Below are 16,680 nucleotides of genomic sequence, written 5' to 3' on the forward strand. Positions count from 1 at the left end.
ATGGCCACTGCGAAGGCCGACACCCTCGAAACCAGCTCAAATGCGTCGTACACTGCATGAAATAGGTACAACCGCAATTGAGACAAGTTGGACATAAACTTATCGAATCCTGCCCTTTGGGAGTCCGGTAAGGAGTCTCGATATTGAGGAAGGTCCTTCACCATGCCACGCAAATAGGAGGAAAAGGTGAAGGCATAATTTAGAACCCTGGTGGCCATCAGGGAATTTGAATAGAGGCGACGGCCAAACTTGTCTAGGGTCCGCCCCTCCCTGCCAGGTGGAACCGCCGCAGAAACCCGTGAGGGCTGCGATTTTTTAAGGGCAGACTCCACCAGAAGAGACTGGTGGGAGAGCTGCGCCTTTTCGAACCCCTTAGGGGGCACCGTCCTATACTTCGCTTCCATTTTTGAAGGCACAGACGTGACTGTAAGAGGGTTCGATAAGTTCTTCAACCAGGTCTGTAGAAGGACTCTGTTGAGGGGGAGCCTAGGCACCTCTCTAGGAGGAGTGGGAAGGTCCTGCTCCTCCAAAAATTCTTTGGAATATTGAGAACCGACCATCAGGTCTAACCCCAGGGCTCGGGCCATGTCCTGAACAAAGGATGTAAAAGAGGACGGCCTGGCCGGGGGGGACGGGGTTCTCGACCTCCCCACCGAGGAGAGGGGAGAGGCCTCATGGGAATAATGAGGATCCCTTACTGACCCCGAGTCCCAGGATCCCCTCTCCAAGGCCCTCGAGGGGGAAGGAGAAATTCTCCGCCTCGCAGAAACCTTGGGTGAGGACCCCGGGGTCCGGGGGACACTCTCCCACTTCCTCGGCGAGGCGGCACGGGAAGACTTCCCATGAGGTGAACGGAGGAGCCTCGGATTGTCGAGGCGTAACTCCGACACCTGCAGCGCCTCGCCCCCGAGCGGCGAGGAACGATCGTGCCTCCGAGACGAGCCCCGCGGCCGCTTAGACTTCCTCGATCGGCGCCCCGTCCGAGGTCGCGTCGAGGGCGAGGCGTCCCGAGAAGACCCCGAGGAGGAGGAGGAAATACGGCGCACTCTGCGCAACTTTTCCTTGGGCCTTACAGTCCGCTCAGGCGGCCCCCCCGAGGTCGAGGTCGAGGGCAAGGTCGGGACCGAGGTTAAGGGGGCCACAGTACCCGAGACCGAGGTCACCGAGGCTGGGGCTCCCGAGGTCGAGGGAGCCGAGGCCGGAGCCTCCGAGGCCGGGGGCGCCCCGGCCGAGGTTGCGGGCGCCGGAACCGCAGCCCGCTGCAACACTTCCAGGGCTCCCGACAGCTCCGATGAAATCAGGGCTCGGAGGAGGTCCTGGAAGGCCGGAATCCCCACGAAGGTGGGGAGTTCCGAGTCCGGAGCACACTCCCTGGAGGGCGACCTCGGTCTCGAGTATTCCCTCGGGGTGTGCGAAGTCGAGGTCCGAGGCGGGGCCGGGGTCGACCCACCCGCCTTAGCCGGAGTAGAGGACGGCTTCTTTGCTGAAGGGGATGGAACAGAGGACTTACCCGAAGCTGGTTTTCCTGAAGACGCCTTCGAAGACGAGGGCCGAGGCGAAGCCGAGGCCCCCGAGGACGCCGAGGCCGAGGTCAAGGCCGGGGCCGAGGCCGACGTCGAGGCCTTGGGCGGCGCGTCGACGGCGAACAATTCCGCCATTCTGGCCTTACGGCGACGGAGGGCCCTGTTTTGAAAAGTCGCACAGCGATCACAGGAAGCTGTGGGATGATCCGGCCCAAGACAGACAATGCACCACCGGTGAGGGTCAGTGATGGAAAGTAACCTCTCACACCGGCTGCACTTCTTAAATCCCGTAACAGGACGGGACATCAACGAAAAAGAAGGCCAGGAACGACCGACGTCCCGCGGCCACGGCTGCCGGGAGCCCCCGGAGCCTAACGAAAAATAAAATATTTTTTTTTTTTTTTTTTAACGAAAGGAAAAAAGAAAGCAGCACCGCGAATCGATCAAAAAATTAAGAAAAACAACGAAACGCGGCAGCTAGAAGGCAATACAACTGGAGCTCAGATCCACAGGGCTTTCTGGCTCCGCGGAAAAAATTGAACTGAGGACCACGAGGTGGGATGCGCCCTCTAGTGGGCGAGAAGGCATGCACATGCGTGGTGCAGTGTGCAAACTTGAAACTTCTAGCAAGTTTGCTTGAAAAGCTGTCCGCGCTGGGGCTCCGTAGATGACGTCACCCACATGTGAGAATATCATGCCTGCTTGTCCTGGGATAACCACTGTTTATCTGTAGTTTTCTCTCTTTCATCGGCTACCTAGTCCCCCTCTCAGCTCTATCCTGATCTTTCCATTTTTTTGCATCCAGGCCAGTGTGTCTCCTCTTTTCTTCCAGTATCTCTCTCCCTACCTCTGTGCATCCAGTTCCCCCTTCTCCCCTCAATGAATCTACTTTTGAAATCATCCCCCCTCCACCGTACTTTTTTTTTTTATATTTATCTTTATTGAGGCAACAGAATGCCATGTACAAAAGAAAGAACACAGTACAGCAAATGTGGGAGATAAAAAAATACTCCCAAGACAACTAGGGGTAGAAAGAAGCCCCCCCCCCCAAGAAATAACATACCCATAGGAAAACAGTGCAAGACACCGTACGAAGTCCAGACATGACTTCTGTATCGCCTAATTTTAAATGATTCCCATAACAACACACTCGAAACACCCCCATTCACACAAACAGCCAAACAGTCCACCAACAGCTCAAAGCCACACCAAGCTTACCACAACAGCCAATCCACAAATATCCGTACCCGAGACATACCCCCCCAGCTTGTTTCCTACTGCAAGGAAATAAGAGAAAAAAAGTGAAGGCAAGCAGTCGACAAGGTTTCAAGGTCATATCCCCTGCTCCCAAACATCCGTACCCTCTCTCCAAACCTAATTCAGAGGTTGCTACTCTCTTAAATCACCCTTAAATACCTCCATCCTCTAATCTCACGGTGCAGGGCAGGAGCGATGTTTTCGATCTCAAGCCTGGCCCCGCGCTGCTTCCTGAATGGCTGCTATCAGTTCTCGCGACGGCAGACATTAAGGAAGCAGCGCGGGGCCAGGCTTGAGATCAAAAACATCACTCCTGCCCTGCATAGCAAGATTGGAGGAGGCAGCCATGGAGAAATTTAAGGGGGGATTTAAAAAGGTACATGGGGGGAGGGGAAATGATTTAAAAATTCAGCTAATCTAGATAAGCCGCGGCGAGTAACATGGGGCGGCTTATCTAACAGATTTAAAACGAAACGCAGCATTTTCTGCAGCCTATACACTGGGGCAGCTTATATATGGAGAAATAAGGTACTCTAGATGGCAGCCTAACAAGAAGAAATGCAACTTACCCATTGGTTCCAAAGACTGTGATTTATTTGGAGATGACATAGGTAAGGCCTCCTGGACATCATTATCCCATGATGCATTTGTCGTTGAGCTGGCTGTTTTCTGAGATGTCTGGGAAATGACATCCCCTTCGTCTCCATTATTATCAGAGTCCACACAAATGGATGTTTCTGGTGTCTCTGCCGTCTTCTCTGCCCCTTCACTATTGCCCTGTTAATGCAAAACACATTGTTCTCTACAGAAGTCTTACAGCTAAACATTAACCCTGAATTACGACAAAACCTACAGATTGTGAAAAGTTAGCAGCGGATATCTGCATAAAGCATTTCTACTTTTATTACAGTGTCAAAATTTGTAATGGCCTTTGAAAGATTAAAGAAATGTTAATGTATAGTCTCGCTGCTGATTTATTTCTCCGCAGCCTATCAGCAAAATAAGACTGATAAGAGTAAAACCGATTTTTTTTTTGAAAGCAGTTAATTAAAAATTTTAAAAACAGCTTTGGTCTCCTTTTAAGCATCGCTGCCACCCAATATATCATAGGCAAAAAAGGGAAGCACGTTTTAGTAATAATAATAATTATTTTTTAAAAACATGAAGATGGTCAGAGGTAGTGCTGGTACTACTTTTTAAGTATGTGCAAAACTCTGCTGTACGACTCATCTTCTACCAACCTTGCTACGCTCATGTCACCCCTCTCCTTAAGTCACTTCACTGGCTCCCTATCTGCCATCGTAAACAGTTCAAGATCTTATTGCTGACCTACAAGTGTGTTCTTTCTGCTGCTCTTCGCTTCTCTCTCCTTATACACCTGCCAGAGAACTCCGTTCCTCAGATAAGTCGCTCTTAGTGTTACCCTTCTCCTCCACTGCCAATTCCAGACTTCGTTCCTTTCCTCTAGCTGCCCCCTATGCCTGGAATAAATTACCCGAATTTGTCCATCAAGCTCTTTCCCTTCCCTTGTTTAAAAGCAGACTGAAAACCCACCTTTTTGATATAGCTTTCAATCTTTAACCCTACTCCTCTGCCCTTCAACCCAGCTCGCTGATTGACCGTTCCCCTTGACTGTATCCATGACATCCTGTTTCTCTGTCTTGTCTGTTTAGATTGCAAGCTCTTTCGAGCAGGGACTGTTTTCTTCTTCTTTGTGACTCTGTGCAGCGCTGCGTGCGTCTGGTAGCGCTATAGAAATAATTAATAGTAGTAGTAGAATAAATTTGAATGGCTCTGCATTAACAAAAACTCCATGACAGGGGACTTATCTAACACATTACTCATAAATTTGACCTGTTCCCCTATAAACATAAATACACTATCATACTCCCCATTACATCCTTCTGCTTTACAACATTAAAGGAAACCTACCGTGCCTCTTCCAGTTTCACAGCGTAAGCAGCGTATCATGGCATTGACGTTTGTGATGCAGGTTTTCCAGTCTCTTCCATATTCGTTCAGATTATGGCTAGGAAAAGCAGCAGCAAGAAATTCTGCACACAATATATAGGCTCCGTCAGTTTTGAAAAAGTAATAAAAACAAATAAAATTGAAAAGGAAAATGAACCTTTAATCAGATATCTGCACGAATATTTCAAAGTCAGTCTAACAGGGTCTATAAAGACATTTTATTTCCAAGCTTGTGACAAATTCATTACTTTATGCTTTACACGTTTTCACATATGGAAAAAGTGACATGCAATGACAGCACAATCCAGATGGGATCACAGACCTGACAAGAGCAGTGCAGCCCTGTCTGCTGCGCTTAATCACTGTACCTCGGATAGCTGCAATCTTGTTAGTATCCAGTGTTCTCCGCCCACGGGCACTGCCACCCATGATGCTGCAGAGTAAGGTTTCCTTTGGAAATAAGACACGAACCAAGTAGCGTGCAGCATACTTTGGTTTTGTCTTCTGTCGGGCCTTCATCAAGTAGGTCCCAAGAATCCTGACATTTCTTTTTGGGTCTCCAACATACTCTGGGTGGGAGAGGAAGATTAGACAAGCTTAGATTTTTTTTGTGTTATCAATGACTTCCAAACAAAATTATGCCTAGCTGTGAAAAGGTTCCCTAGTGAAAAGAGGCGGCTGGATGTCAAACTACATTTAACAAATTCAAACTCTCTTAAAGCTTTTTGGGGTTTTTTTTTCCTTCTTTATTCAATTTTAAATTGAAATATAACATATTCATGCATTAGGTAATATAAATCAATAAGCCATATCAGAAATTATATAACAAAGTTAGATAAAAGAAAAACCTCATACAATACATAATTTAAATGGCTATAATTCCCCTATAAACCCACAATATTGGTGAGAGAGATTTCAGGTAAGGAGGCATCTCCAAAGAGATCCAACATAGGAAAAACTACAAAATACAAAAATGGAGAAGGCATCTTAAACTACTTGTCTCATTATTTCTGTACTTCACATTAGATAACTATTATCCATTTTCTTCCCTCGTATCCTTAATCTGGACCTGGACTTTATGCTTATTTTCAAGAAAAGCCTTTAGTTGTTTGAGCTTGTTAGATTTAAAAAGAATTAAACATTTGCAAGGAAAGCACAAGAAGAAATGTGCCCCCAAGACCAATCCCCGGGGGTCTCGTAAAGCTTTTGTGCAGATTAAACGGCATTCCTTTGTTACATCTGCTTACTTATATTCAAATCTTATCTGTTCACTTTACTATAGCAAAATCAATTCTCTAGTTAGTTTCTTCCTAGTAAAAGAATTGCTTCTGACTCTTAAGCTACATTCTTTATCTTAACATGCCACCACATTATTTTTTAGTACATAATTAAGATTACAAAAATTAATGAACCAATTTTAACTAAATTTCCTTTTCCATTCTGGAAAGGTTATTAGGCAACATGACTATGAGGTGTAAGTCAGAAAAGGTGGGTTTGGCTATAGGAGTCCAGGCTCTTGGCCAAATTATACAATTCTGAGTGTATGTGAATTTCACTAGAAATTTAAGTGTATCTAATGTTTGACTCAAATTCCTTTTGGAGATCTTTTTTTCACACAACTTAATGAGGTGTAAGTGCCACACAGGTCCATATAGCACATTTTCTGGCCAGACTAACCAGCTGGTTAAATTCCCTGTGCTGAAAACTTCCTCCCTGCAATACAGCAGGAGGAGAGGCAGAAAGGTAAAATATATGTGGCGATTTGGAAATCTTCATGTGCGCTTTTCCAGGCACACTTTGTACCTGCTGCAAAAAAAGGTACAGACTAGAGAATGACACGGGGACAAATTTGTCCCCAAAGGAACTCAATTTCCCCATCCTGTCTAACGTGAGTTTTGTCACTGTTCCATTCCTGTAAGCTCTGGACAAGTCTCAAACACTTATGATTTTAAAGTGAGGCTTGTGCAGATGAGGACAGAGCTTAGGCATTGGTGGAATGAGGCATTATGACATCACAATCTGAGCTCTGGAATGTTGCTACTTATGATTTTAAAGCGTTTGAGGCTTGTGCAGATGAGGACGGAGCTTAGGCATTGGTGGAATGAGGCATTATGACATCACAATCTGAGCTCTGGAATGTTGCTACTTATGATTTTAAAGCGTTTGAGGCTTGTGCAGATGAGGACGGAGCTTAGGCATTGGTGGAATGAGGCATTATGACATCACAATCTGAGCTCTGGAATGTTGCTACTTATGATTTTAAAGAGTTTGAGGCTTGTGCAGATGAGGACGGAGCTTAGGCATTGTTGGAATGAGGCATTATGACATCACAATCTGAGCTCTAGAATGTTGCTACTTAGGATTTTAAAGTGTTTGAGGCTTGTGCGGATGAGGGCGGAGCTCAGGCATTGGTGGAATAAGGCATTATGACATCACAATCTGAGTTCTAGAATGTTGCTACTTATGATTTTAAAGTGTTTAAGGCTTGTGCAGATGAGGAGAGCTTAAGCACTGGTGGAATGAGGCATTATGACATCACAATCTGAGCCCTAGAATGTTGCTACTTATGATTTTAAAATGTTTGAGGCTTGTGCAGATGATGATGGAACGTGCAGGGATGAGGCAGGGACAGAACACAAACTCACGGTGATGGGACGGGAAAATGAGTTCCCGCGTGAATGGGGAAAAATTTGTCCCCATGTCATTCTCTAGTACAGAGGTCCCCTTGATGGCTCCACAGGGTGTCTTGCTTTGAAAACTGGCACACAAGTGGACAGGTGCTTCTTTGCAAGCTTCTCAACCACTGTCAAAATTGCTCTCACTGCGTGCAACCCAAATGCTCTCATTTCACAATGTGATTTTCTCCTTCCTAGGCAGGACTCACCTAAATTAGGGTCGATTGTGACAGAAGAGGAGGGTAGCTCTTCGTTACTATTTGAGCTTCCAGATGAAGACATGTAGTTCTCTCTGCCATTGGATTCTGCCACTGAAGAAATCAGAGGACCACTGCCAGCAGGAGATGTAGCGATTTCAGAGCTCTCAGTAACTGCTTCCACAAGGTTTGGCTGGACAGTAAGCTCGGTAATCCCAGGGGCTGTAGAGAAGGGTGGCTGCAATGAGTGTGTAGAGACGATGGTAGGCAGTGGAGGACTCTGTCTTAATGCAGTTTGCTGTAACTCTGCTTGAAGAGCTGCAGGAGGCACACAGTTTACTGCCAGCCTGGCTGGGGCATGGTTCTTTTCTAATCTAACCCTCAAGGATGGACTATGCTCTCTTTGTGTAGGGGGGCAGACCTGTAGATTTGACTCCCTTAGCAATGGTTTCGGAACTCTTACTTTCCCGAGAGGTACAGGATGGGAGCTTCGGTATGAAAGTCCAACTGGCCTCTACAAATATGGTTGGGAAAAGATGGGTTAAAAGAATAAGTCAGTTGTACAAAAACAGATACATAAGAAAGAAAATAACTCTATGCAATAAAATTCTCACTTTTTTTTCAATTTCTTGATCACATCTGAAAGAGGAACTGGGATAGTCTTAAAAGTTCTTGTACTATCATAAGGGGACTTGTCGCAATGTATGACTAGTTCTCTAGAAGTAATATATCTGTTCCACAATTACCAAATTCGCTTACATTTTACTTATCTTTTAAATTAAAACCCCAAATGACAGACTTCATTCCCCTCCAAACACACTCCAGTCAACCATATGATAGATCACATTTCCCCCATCATTGGCCCTCAACACTCCTACCCTCTCAAAACAAGTACAAATTTCAGTTTTTTTCTGGAAATTCATAGTTCATCAACTTCAGGTCTAAAAACATAGTACTACAAAATTTTAGGGCCTCTGCTTGCAACTTACCCTTCCTCATCCCCCCTCCCCCAACTGGTGGAACTACAAACATGCCCTTTGTTGATCTTAGAGCTTAGACTTCAGGCTGCCAGTCAGATCGATATCGGACTGAGCTTCATCCCTAGAAACTCTTGCTGCAATGGGGGAGGACAAGGCAGCCGGCCCGCTACTAATCCCAGCCAAACAGGAAAGGAGCCAAACAGCCTGCACTCAAGCTCCTGATAAATCAGGGATGTCAGCAGCTATTCAGGGGATGGCCCCCAAGCTCCAAAAATATTACAGCAGGCTGGCTGGACTGGTGTCCCAGAGGGCTGATTATGCCAGCAGAAGACTTCTACCACACGAGTCTGTATCTTCTCCCAGGCAAAAGTCCTACCAAGAAGAAACCTCTGAGCACCAAGCTTCAAACTTACAATAAAACCACAGAGCAGATCAGAAACACATCTGAACAACTTGTTTGCAGAAGAAAAACCAAGGGGCAAAGGAAAGCCTACTGGGAAGGAGGCAGAGTTGAAAAATGAATGGTAGCATTCTGCAAGCAACTTGTGTGTTTAGATGCATAACCCTAGTGTTCAGGACTACTAGACACACTGCACTATAAACAGTAACTATAAACTTTGACTGGAAAAAGGGACGCACTTACAGGTTTAAGAATGAGTGGTTTCATCCTAGAATGCTGCATTTCCGAAACCCTGCGCTGAAGCAAGTCAAACTTCTTATCCAGTTTCTGAATTGCATCATACATGATCTGACATGGTAAAAACAGAAAACCAAAGGCATTAGAACTCAGACTCTCTCAGATAGATGGATATGTAGATTTCTCAGAAATTCCCTGAAACACTTTTTCATAGAAAGTAGTGAATGCGTAGAATGGATTCCCGGTGGAGAGGAAAAGTATATCTGAATTCAAGACAGCTTGGGATAAATACACCGAATCTCTATGGGAGAGGAAGGGAGAGCAGATGGCATGGATAGGCAGATAAAAATCATATGGCCTAATTTTTCTATGTTTATGTTCTTACCAGGGGGGGGGGGCAGGGGTGAGGAGGGGGAAATCAAAAAGCCCTTGCCCAAACAAACAAAAATAAATACAAGAGTAGAACTTCCAGTCTTCCTGCAGACTACTCCAGCTGTAGAGCCATTTTTAAACCACTTTTATGTATCTTGACTAAATTTCAAAGCTAGCATATCTCTGTATGACAACCAGCTATCTGAAAACTATCTTTCCTCAATGCAGTGAAAGGCACTTTGAAGCTGCATTTGAAGATGTATTTTAAATAGGGTCAGCAACTGACCACGGCTACCGGGAGCCCCCGGAGCGAAAAGAAAAATGAATTTTTTTTTTTTTTTTTGAGAATTAAAGAAAACAAAGAAAGAAAAGAAACGTAGCGCAGCGACCGCGTCGAAAATCCGAACACAGCCGCGGCGACAGAAGGCAAAAGTAGCACAATTTTATCCACAGGGCTTCTGGCTCCGCGGATGAAAATGAACTGAGGACCACGAGGTGGGGATGCGCCCTCTAGTGGCGAGAAGGCTAGCACATGCGTGGTGCAGTGTGCAAACTTGAAACTTCTAGCAAGTTTGCTGAAAAAGCTGTCCGCGCTGGGGCTCCGTAGATGACGTCACCCATGTGTGAGAATATCATGCCTGCTTGTCCTGGGATAAACTACTATCAAAGACTCCACTGGCTGCCCCTAGAGGCGCGAATCCTGTTTAAGTTCGCTTGTCTATGTTATAAATCAATATTTGGTCTGGCCCCCACCTACCTGGTTTCCCACTTCAATCTGGCAAGTTATCTTAGGCCCACACGAAGAATACATCTGTTCACCTATCCGACAATAAAAGCCTGCCGCTACAAAAGATTCTTGGACAGAATTCTTGCCTTCCAGGCAGGCAAACGGAACGACTGGCTTAGTAACGTTTTTGCGCTCTCTTCATCCTACTTCAATTTTAGAAAACTATTAAAAACGAGTCTGTTCAATGGATTTGTTAACTAAGAATCTACTCACCACTGCTTATTCAATCCAGTAACCCTAAGAACTTTATAGCTTTCTCATTCTTTATTATGTAAGATTGTATTAACTTTGATTGTAACCTCTTCGCTGATTGTCCAGCGCCTCTTGCTGTAAATCGCCTCGAACTTATATGGCTTTGGCGGTATATAAGAATAAAATTATTATTATTTTTTCAACTCCACACACTAATTTCCAGGAAGTTACTATCTACACAAAAAGTCAGCTTTCACTTTGAAAACTGGAGAAAAGTCCCAGGTTAAGAGTACCTGCAGATCTTATCCCAATGCAGAGCTTGAAAACATCTTCCTTCATACGAAATACAAATATTTGCCATATGTTCACATGTTACTGCAATTTTGTTTTTCAAACTCTTAATATGTTTGTCTCTTCTGGACGTTAGAGGCCCAGCTCCCAAGTTCCTAATGGAAATGCATGCCTTAGTGATAAAGCAGTGCTTATAACCACCATCATCCTGTTTATTAGATATAAGGCATTTAAAACAAGGGTTATAACCGCCCAATGATGTTGTGGTCTTTCAAACTCTCCAGCTACTATGAAACCTGCCCTATTGGGAGACTATTTTGACAGCTCTCCATTGCTGCTTGATGAAGGCTGAAATTTTTTCAAAAGTGTCCAATAAAAAATATGTACAGTGTCCGCATCTATAAGACAAACTTGTTTTTTTCTTCTGCATAGAGCATTTTGGACCCCAGTTAGATTACAAAAGTTAAATAGCTCTAAGTCTGGCATTGTAATCTTGAAGCAGGGACTCTAGATCACTTATTATTCTATTGTCTTTTTTTTTTTTGGGGGGGGAGTGCAGATAAGTTTATTTATAATTTACTATCTAGTAATATTAATTTTTTTCCAATTCTTTATTCATTTTTCATCTTACTTCTAGTACACAATATTACATCAATTGAATCATACACATCACTTGAAATTCTTTCAATTGTTATCTTAAATATATAAAATATCTCCCCCCACCCACCCTTTTCACAAATATTGTAATCAAAAAATATCATACATGTGTTATATTCATAGAATTAATGAAACCTATATTTGACAAAATAGAGCAAGAAACATCGTTATTCTCATTGTCAAATGTGACTCGGACAAGAGGTTATGGACTGAAACTGAGGGGCACCAGGCCCAGGACAAATATTAGGAAATTCTGTTTCGCACAACGAGTAGTGGACACTTGGAACACTCTCCCTGAGGAGGTCGTGATGGAGACCAACATTCTGGGATTCAAGAGCAAGTTGGATGCACACCTTCTTGCAAATCACATTGGGGGATACGAGTAAACAAGGTTTCTCAGCAGGGAACAACTGGCTTGGCCTCCGCGGGTGCGGGTCGCCGGACTGGATGGACCTAGAGTCTGATCTGGCGAAGCCATTTCTTATGTTCTAACTATATACCACCCCCTTTCCCATAATTATAATTATACTTTCAGTGTAAAAAGGCGTCTAATCATTACAATAAGTTATCAATGGCCCCCAAATCTTTTTAAAATTATTATAATTTCCTTTTTGTATAGCAATTGTTCTTTCCATTTTGTATATATGGCACAACGAATTCCACCAGAAGGTGTAATTAAGTCTGGTGTAATTTTTCCAATGTCTGGTGATATGTTGAATGGCGACTCCTATCATCTATAATAATAAAACGCTAAGCACGCATGTGCACTCTCACCGTGTGTTCCCTGAGATCTGATCTGTCGGGATGTGCCGGCAAGAGTGCACATGCGCGCTTACTACGTATCCGAAGGTGCGCTAGACGCAACAGACGCGTTCGGCGGCGGGACATTTAGAGGCAGCCACAGAGGGGGAAAATAAAAGTGTACCATAGTTGTCAGAGGGCGCAGGGCAGCGGTCCGGGAGTGACAGAAAAGGAGAAGAGAGAGTTGGTGTCACTTGGAGACGGCTGCTGCAGCCCCTGTCACCGCCTAGGCCTCCCGGCTACTCACACGCACCCTCCGAAGGGCTGGGGCACAAAGAGCACCTCCAGCCCCCCCCCCCCAACCGAGAAACGGAGCCAGTCTGGCCTCCGCAACAGACCCGAGGAGCCCAGCAACTTTCTGCCCCGGCTCTTGCGCTGACCCCGCCGCCTGGGACCCGAGTCCTTTGCCGCCCCCCCCTTCCCTTCCCGCGGTCCCGACTACGAACCTGGCGATTCCAGAAGCAGTCTTCACACGCTGCTTCGGGCCCTTCTACTGCCCTGATTTGCTCTGCTGCGTCTCTGATGATGTCATCAGGGACGTGCCTGAGTAAATCAGGGCAGTAGAAGGATCCGAAGCAGCATGTGAAGACTGCTGCACACGCTGCTGGAATCGCCAGGTCCGTAGTCGGAAAGGGAACCATAGGCAGTAGGTAGTAGAGAAGGGCAGGCCACAGAAGCCATGGCCCTAGCATATTTTCGCAGTCAAGCATATGGGTGGGCAGGAACAGAGCCTGGTTTGTCCCCCCCCCCCCAAGCAAAAAGATACTCTGCTTTCAGATTCCAATAAAACCAGGGTTGGCTCACTCTGCTAACAGCTCTTCAGTCTCAACTGTTCCAGTTTCTGTAATTCTGCTGATCCAGTTCAAGCGTATATAAAACACCACTCATTTGGAAGCCCCGGCACAAACACCATAAACCTGCTCTGGGGAGCTCATAGCAGCGCCAGTCAGGTTTTCAGGATATACATAGTAAATGAGCACCAGTTAAATCTGCACACACTTGACCCTGGTCTAAGTATTTTCTGGGATTAGTGCTTTAATACCCAAGTTGAGCTTTGGGGATGGGTGGATTTAATTATGTAGTAGCACAATAAATTATGTGATATACACAATAAAGATGGTAAACGAGACCCACTGGAACAACTCCAAAATAACAAAAAGATCCCACTGTTCAAAGCATAACGTGTAAAAAAAGGGGGAGGAAAAGGATCTCAGAAACCTGCTTGGTGACAGGGAATAGACCTCAGACAAATCTGACAAGGTTCTACGTTTCATTCATTGATCCTGAACCTACCCAGTGTTCTCCCCAGGGCCTTTCAGCCGGGCGCTACGCCCGGCTAATTTAGATGACCGCCCGGCTGTCATCTATGCAAATCCTGCTGCTGCCGCCGCTGCTCAACATAAAAAAACAAAACAAAAAAACCCCCATCTCTCACCGGCTTGAAGACTCGAACTCAGTGATTTGTATTTATTTCATAGGCAGCTGCCTTAGCCCGTAGCGAATTCATGCTTTCGGGGCTCTAAGGTGTGCGTACCGGCTTCCCTTCTCTTCTCTCCGAAACCGGAAGTTAAGTCCGGGGGAGGAGGGGAAGAGAAGGGAAGCCATCACACACACCTTAGAGCCCCAAAAGCATGAGTTCGCTACGGGCTAAGACAGCTGCCTGTGAAATAAATACAAATCACTGCCGATAAGCACAGGACGGCACATCAGAAGGGCAGTCCTCAGGTTGCCTCCAGTTTTGCTCCGGAGGGTTACTGAGCTATTTTGCTGTTTTTTTTAACCAGGCTCTGTCCTCTGATTGGGTATGTTTCCCTGTCTCCAGAAAGCAGAATAATCCTGCTGCGTTAAGTGTAAACAACACCTCCGACAAAGCTGCTGATAATGCCTCTGCTCAGATCGTGCTGTTGGGAGGAAAAAAGGTGTCAAGTTCCCTTCAGTTCTGGCAAGCAGGGTGATCAAGACCACGTGGGGTGTTTCTGCCTCGGGAAAGTTTAGTTTTTGGTTTGTAACGTCATTTTTTTTCTTGAGAGGGAGCAGAATCCGAGTTGTGCCTCTGCCACTTGAATTTCCTGGCGAAGGAAGGGGGTCAGTTGCTCTGATCTTTCCTAAATCACAGCAAATGCCCATTGACCCCCAAAAGAGGCAGACAGCAAGTCATTATTAATCAGTTGTATGCATCTATGGGTAGCAAAGAGAGTTTTATCCCAGGACAAGCAGGCAGCATATTCTTGACTGATGGGTGACGGCACCGACGGAGCCCCGGTACGGACAATTTTAGAGTGATTGCACTCTAAGAACTTTAGAAAGTTCTAGCTAGGCCGCACCGCGCGTGCGCGAGTGCCTTCCCGCCCGACAGAGGCGCGAGGTCCCCAGTTTTCTTAATTCCGCGGAGCTAAGAAGACGCGTGTTTCCAACGGCTGTTGGAAGATTTTTTTCTTATCACTTGCCTTCCCGCTCACGCGTATTTTTCTCTTCATATTTTATTTTCCTTCTTTTTTAATTATCGTTTGTGTAAAAAAAAAAAAAAAAATCGTTTTCTTTTTTTTTTTCGATCTGCCCCGGCGGGGCCTGTTGGCACCATCGAAGCCTCGGGCTTCGATTTTGCTACAGCAGTTTTTCCCTTCATGCCCCCGTCACCGGGTTTCAAAAAGTGTCAGCGGTGTGCACGCCCTATCTCCCTCTCCGACCCGCACAAGTGGTGCCTCCAGTGTCTGGGTCCGGACCATAGGGCTGAAACCTGCACCCACTGTAGTTCTTTACAAAAAAGAACGTTAAAAAATCGTCAAATTCAACAGCGGATCCTTTTCGGTACCGCTATGGAAGTTACACCGGTATCGACGTCGACGACTTCCTCCAAATCGACTCCGACTGTCTCGGCACCGCAAGATACATCGCCGGTGTCGACTCCTGTAGGTAAGCCGGCTAAGAAGCCTTCCCCTACTGTTCTAGGCCCGCCAGTCGAGCATGCAGTGAGCCAAGTCCTGCAGACTGAGCGCCGGCCCCGTAAGCGCTCCGCTCCCATTGAAGTCACTGCCTCGTCATCGGCATCGACTTCACCCGAGCGTCGAGCGGCACCGAAGGTACCGAGCAAGAAAAAACCGGTACCGGTGCCAACGGGACCAACGTTGGATGAGCGCATTGCCTCTATCCTCCAGGTCCAGCTTAAGGAGCAACTCCAACATTTGCTCCCGGCTCTGTTGACTCCGAACCTTCCAGTATCGGTACCGACTGAGCCTTCGGTGCCGACTGTCGATCAGCCTCTTTTATTGACATCGACTTTATCGGCACCGCACAAATCTCTATCCATGCCTGTTCCGTCAGTGGAACCGAAGCGGCGTACTACTCCTACGGTTTCTGACCCGGTACCGTTCTCTGAACCCCGTACCGTACTACACTCCCCAGGTACCGTCTCCACCCGTTCAGGGAAATCGGTACGCAAGACTAAGCATACTGAAACATCTACTCCACTTTCCCAGGGCCGTTTCCAATCGGTACGGGACCCTGACTTGTGGGACGACTCGGATGATCCCCTCGGTACCGAGGAAGATTATTCATCTGATGAGGATGATCCATCGGTGCAGGATCCTGCTGCTAAGCCAGAGCACTCCTCCTTCACCAAATTTTTAAAGGAGATGTCAGACACCCTTTCTATTCCTTTAGAGTCTGACTCTAAAAAATCCAAGGCATTTCTGGATGCTTTGGATTTTGACCAACCTCCTAAAGAGTTTTTGAAGTTGCCCCTCCATGACATCTTGAGGGAAACTTTTTATAAGAATCTGGAAACTCCTTTGATGATTCCAGGAGCCCCAAGAAAACTGGAATCTCTTTATAAAGTGATTCCAATTCCAGGATTTGACAAACACCAACTTCCCCATGAATCTCTGCTGGTGGAGTCAACCCTGAAAAAATCTGCAGGAGCTAGTGTATACGCCTCTGTCCCTCCTGGCAGAGAAGGAAAGGCCATGGATAAATTTGGGAAACGCCTTTACCAAAATGCGATGTTGGCCAACCGTTCAGGTAATTACGCATTCCACTTCTCTTTTTACCTGAAGCATCTCATTCAACAGGTGACCTCTTTTCAAAAGTATATTCCGGACCGTAAACTTCCTGCTTTTCAGCAATGTACCTCTAGTCTTTTGCAACTCAGAAAGTTTATGGTCTGTTCAATTTATGATACTTTTGAACTGACATCACGGGCTACTGCTATGTCTGTGGCAATGAGAAGGTTGGCATGGCTACGTGTCTCAGACCTGGATGTAAATCACCAGGACCGACTTGCCAATGCGCCCTGCCTAGGGGATGAGCTATTTGGGGAGTCCATGGATACCACCACACAAAAG

General features: G+C 46.1%; 1 protein-coding gene across 2 annotated transcripts in view; it reads right to left on the reverse strand.

The window, feature by feature from the left end:
- BEND2 (BEN domain containing 2) overlaps positions 1–16,680 on the reverse strand; it is a 62,575-nt gene that overhangs the window by 12,536 nt on the left and 33,359 nt on the right. For both annotated transcript variants that reach the window (XM_033950404.1, XM_033950403.1), the window contains 5 exons: positions 9,247–9,351; positions 7,636–8,137; positions 5,120–5,320; positions 4,713–4,834; positions 3,350–3,557 (listed from right to left, as the gene is read on the reverse strand). In XM_033950404.1, coding sequence (XP_033806295.1) covers positions 3,350–3,557; positions 4,713–4,834; positions 5,120–5,320; positions 7,636–8,137; positions 9,247–9,351 — 1,138 coding nt within the window. The remainder of the gene's footprint in view (positions 1–3,349; positions 3,558–4,712; positions 4,835–5,119; positions 5,321–7,635; positions 8,138–9,246; positions 9,352–16,680) is intronic.

Source organism: Geotrypetes seraphini, chromosome 6 (genome assembly GCF_902459505.1).
Source record: "Geotrypetes seraphini chromosome 6, aGeoSer1.1, whole genome shotgun sequence".
Taxonomy (NCBI): Eukaryota; Metazoa; Chordata; class Amphibia; order Gymnophiona; family Dermophiidae; genus Geotrypetes; species Geotrypetes seraphini.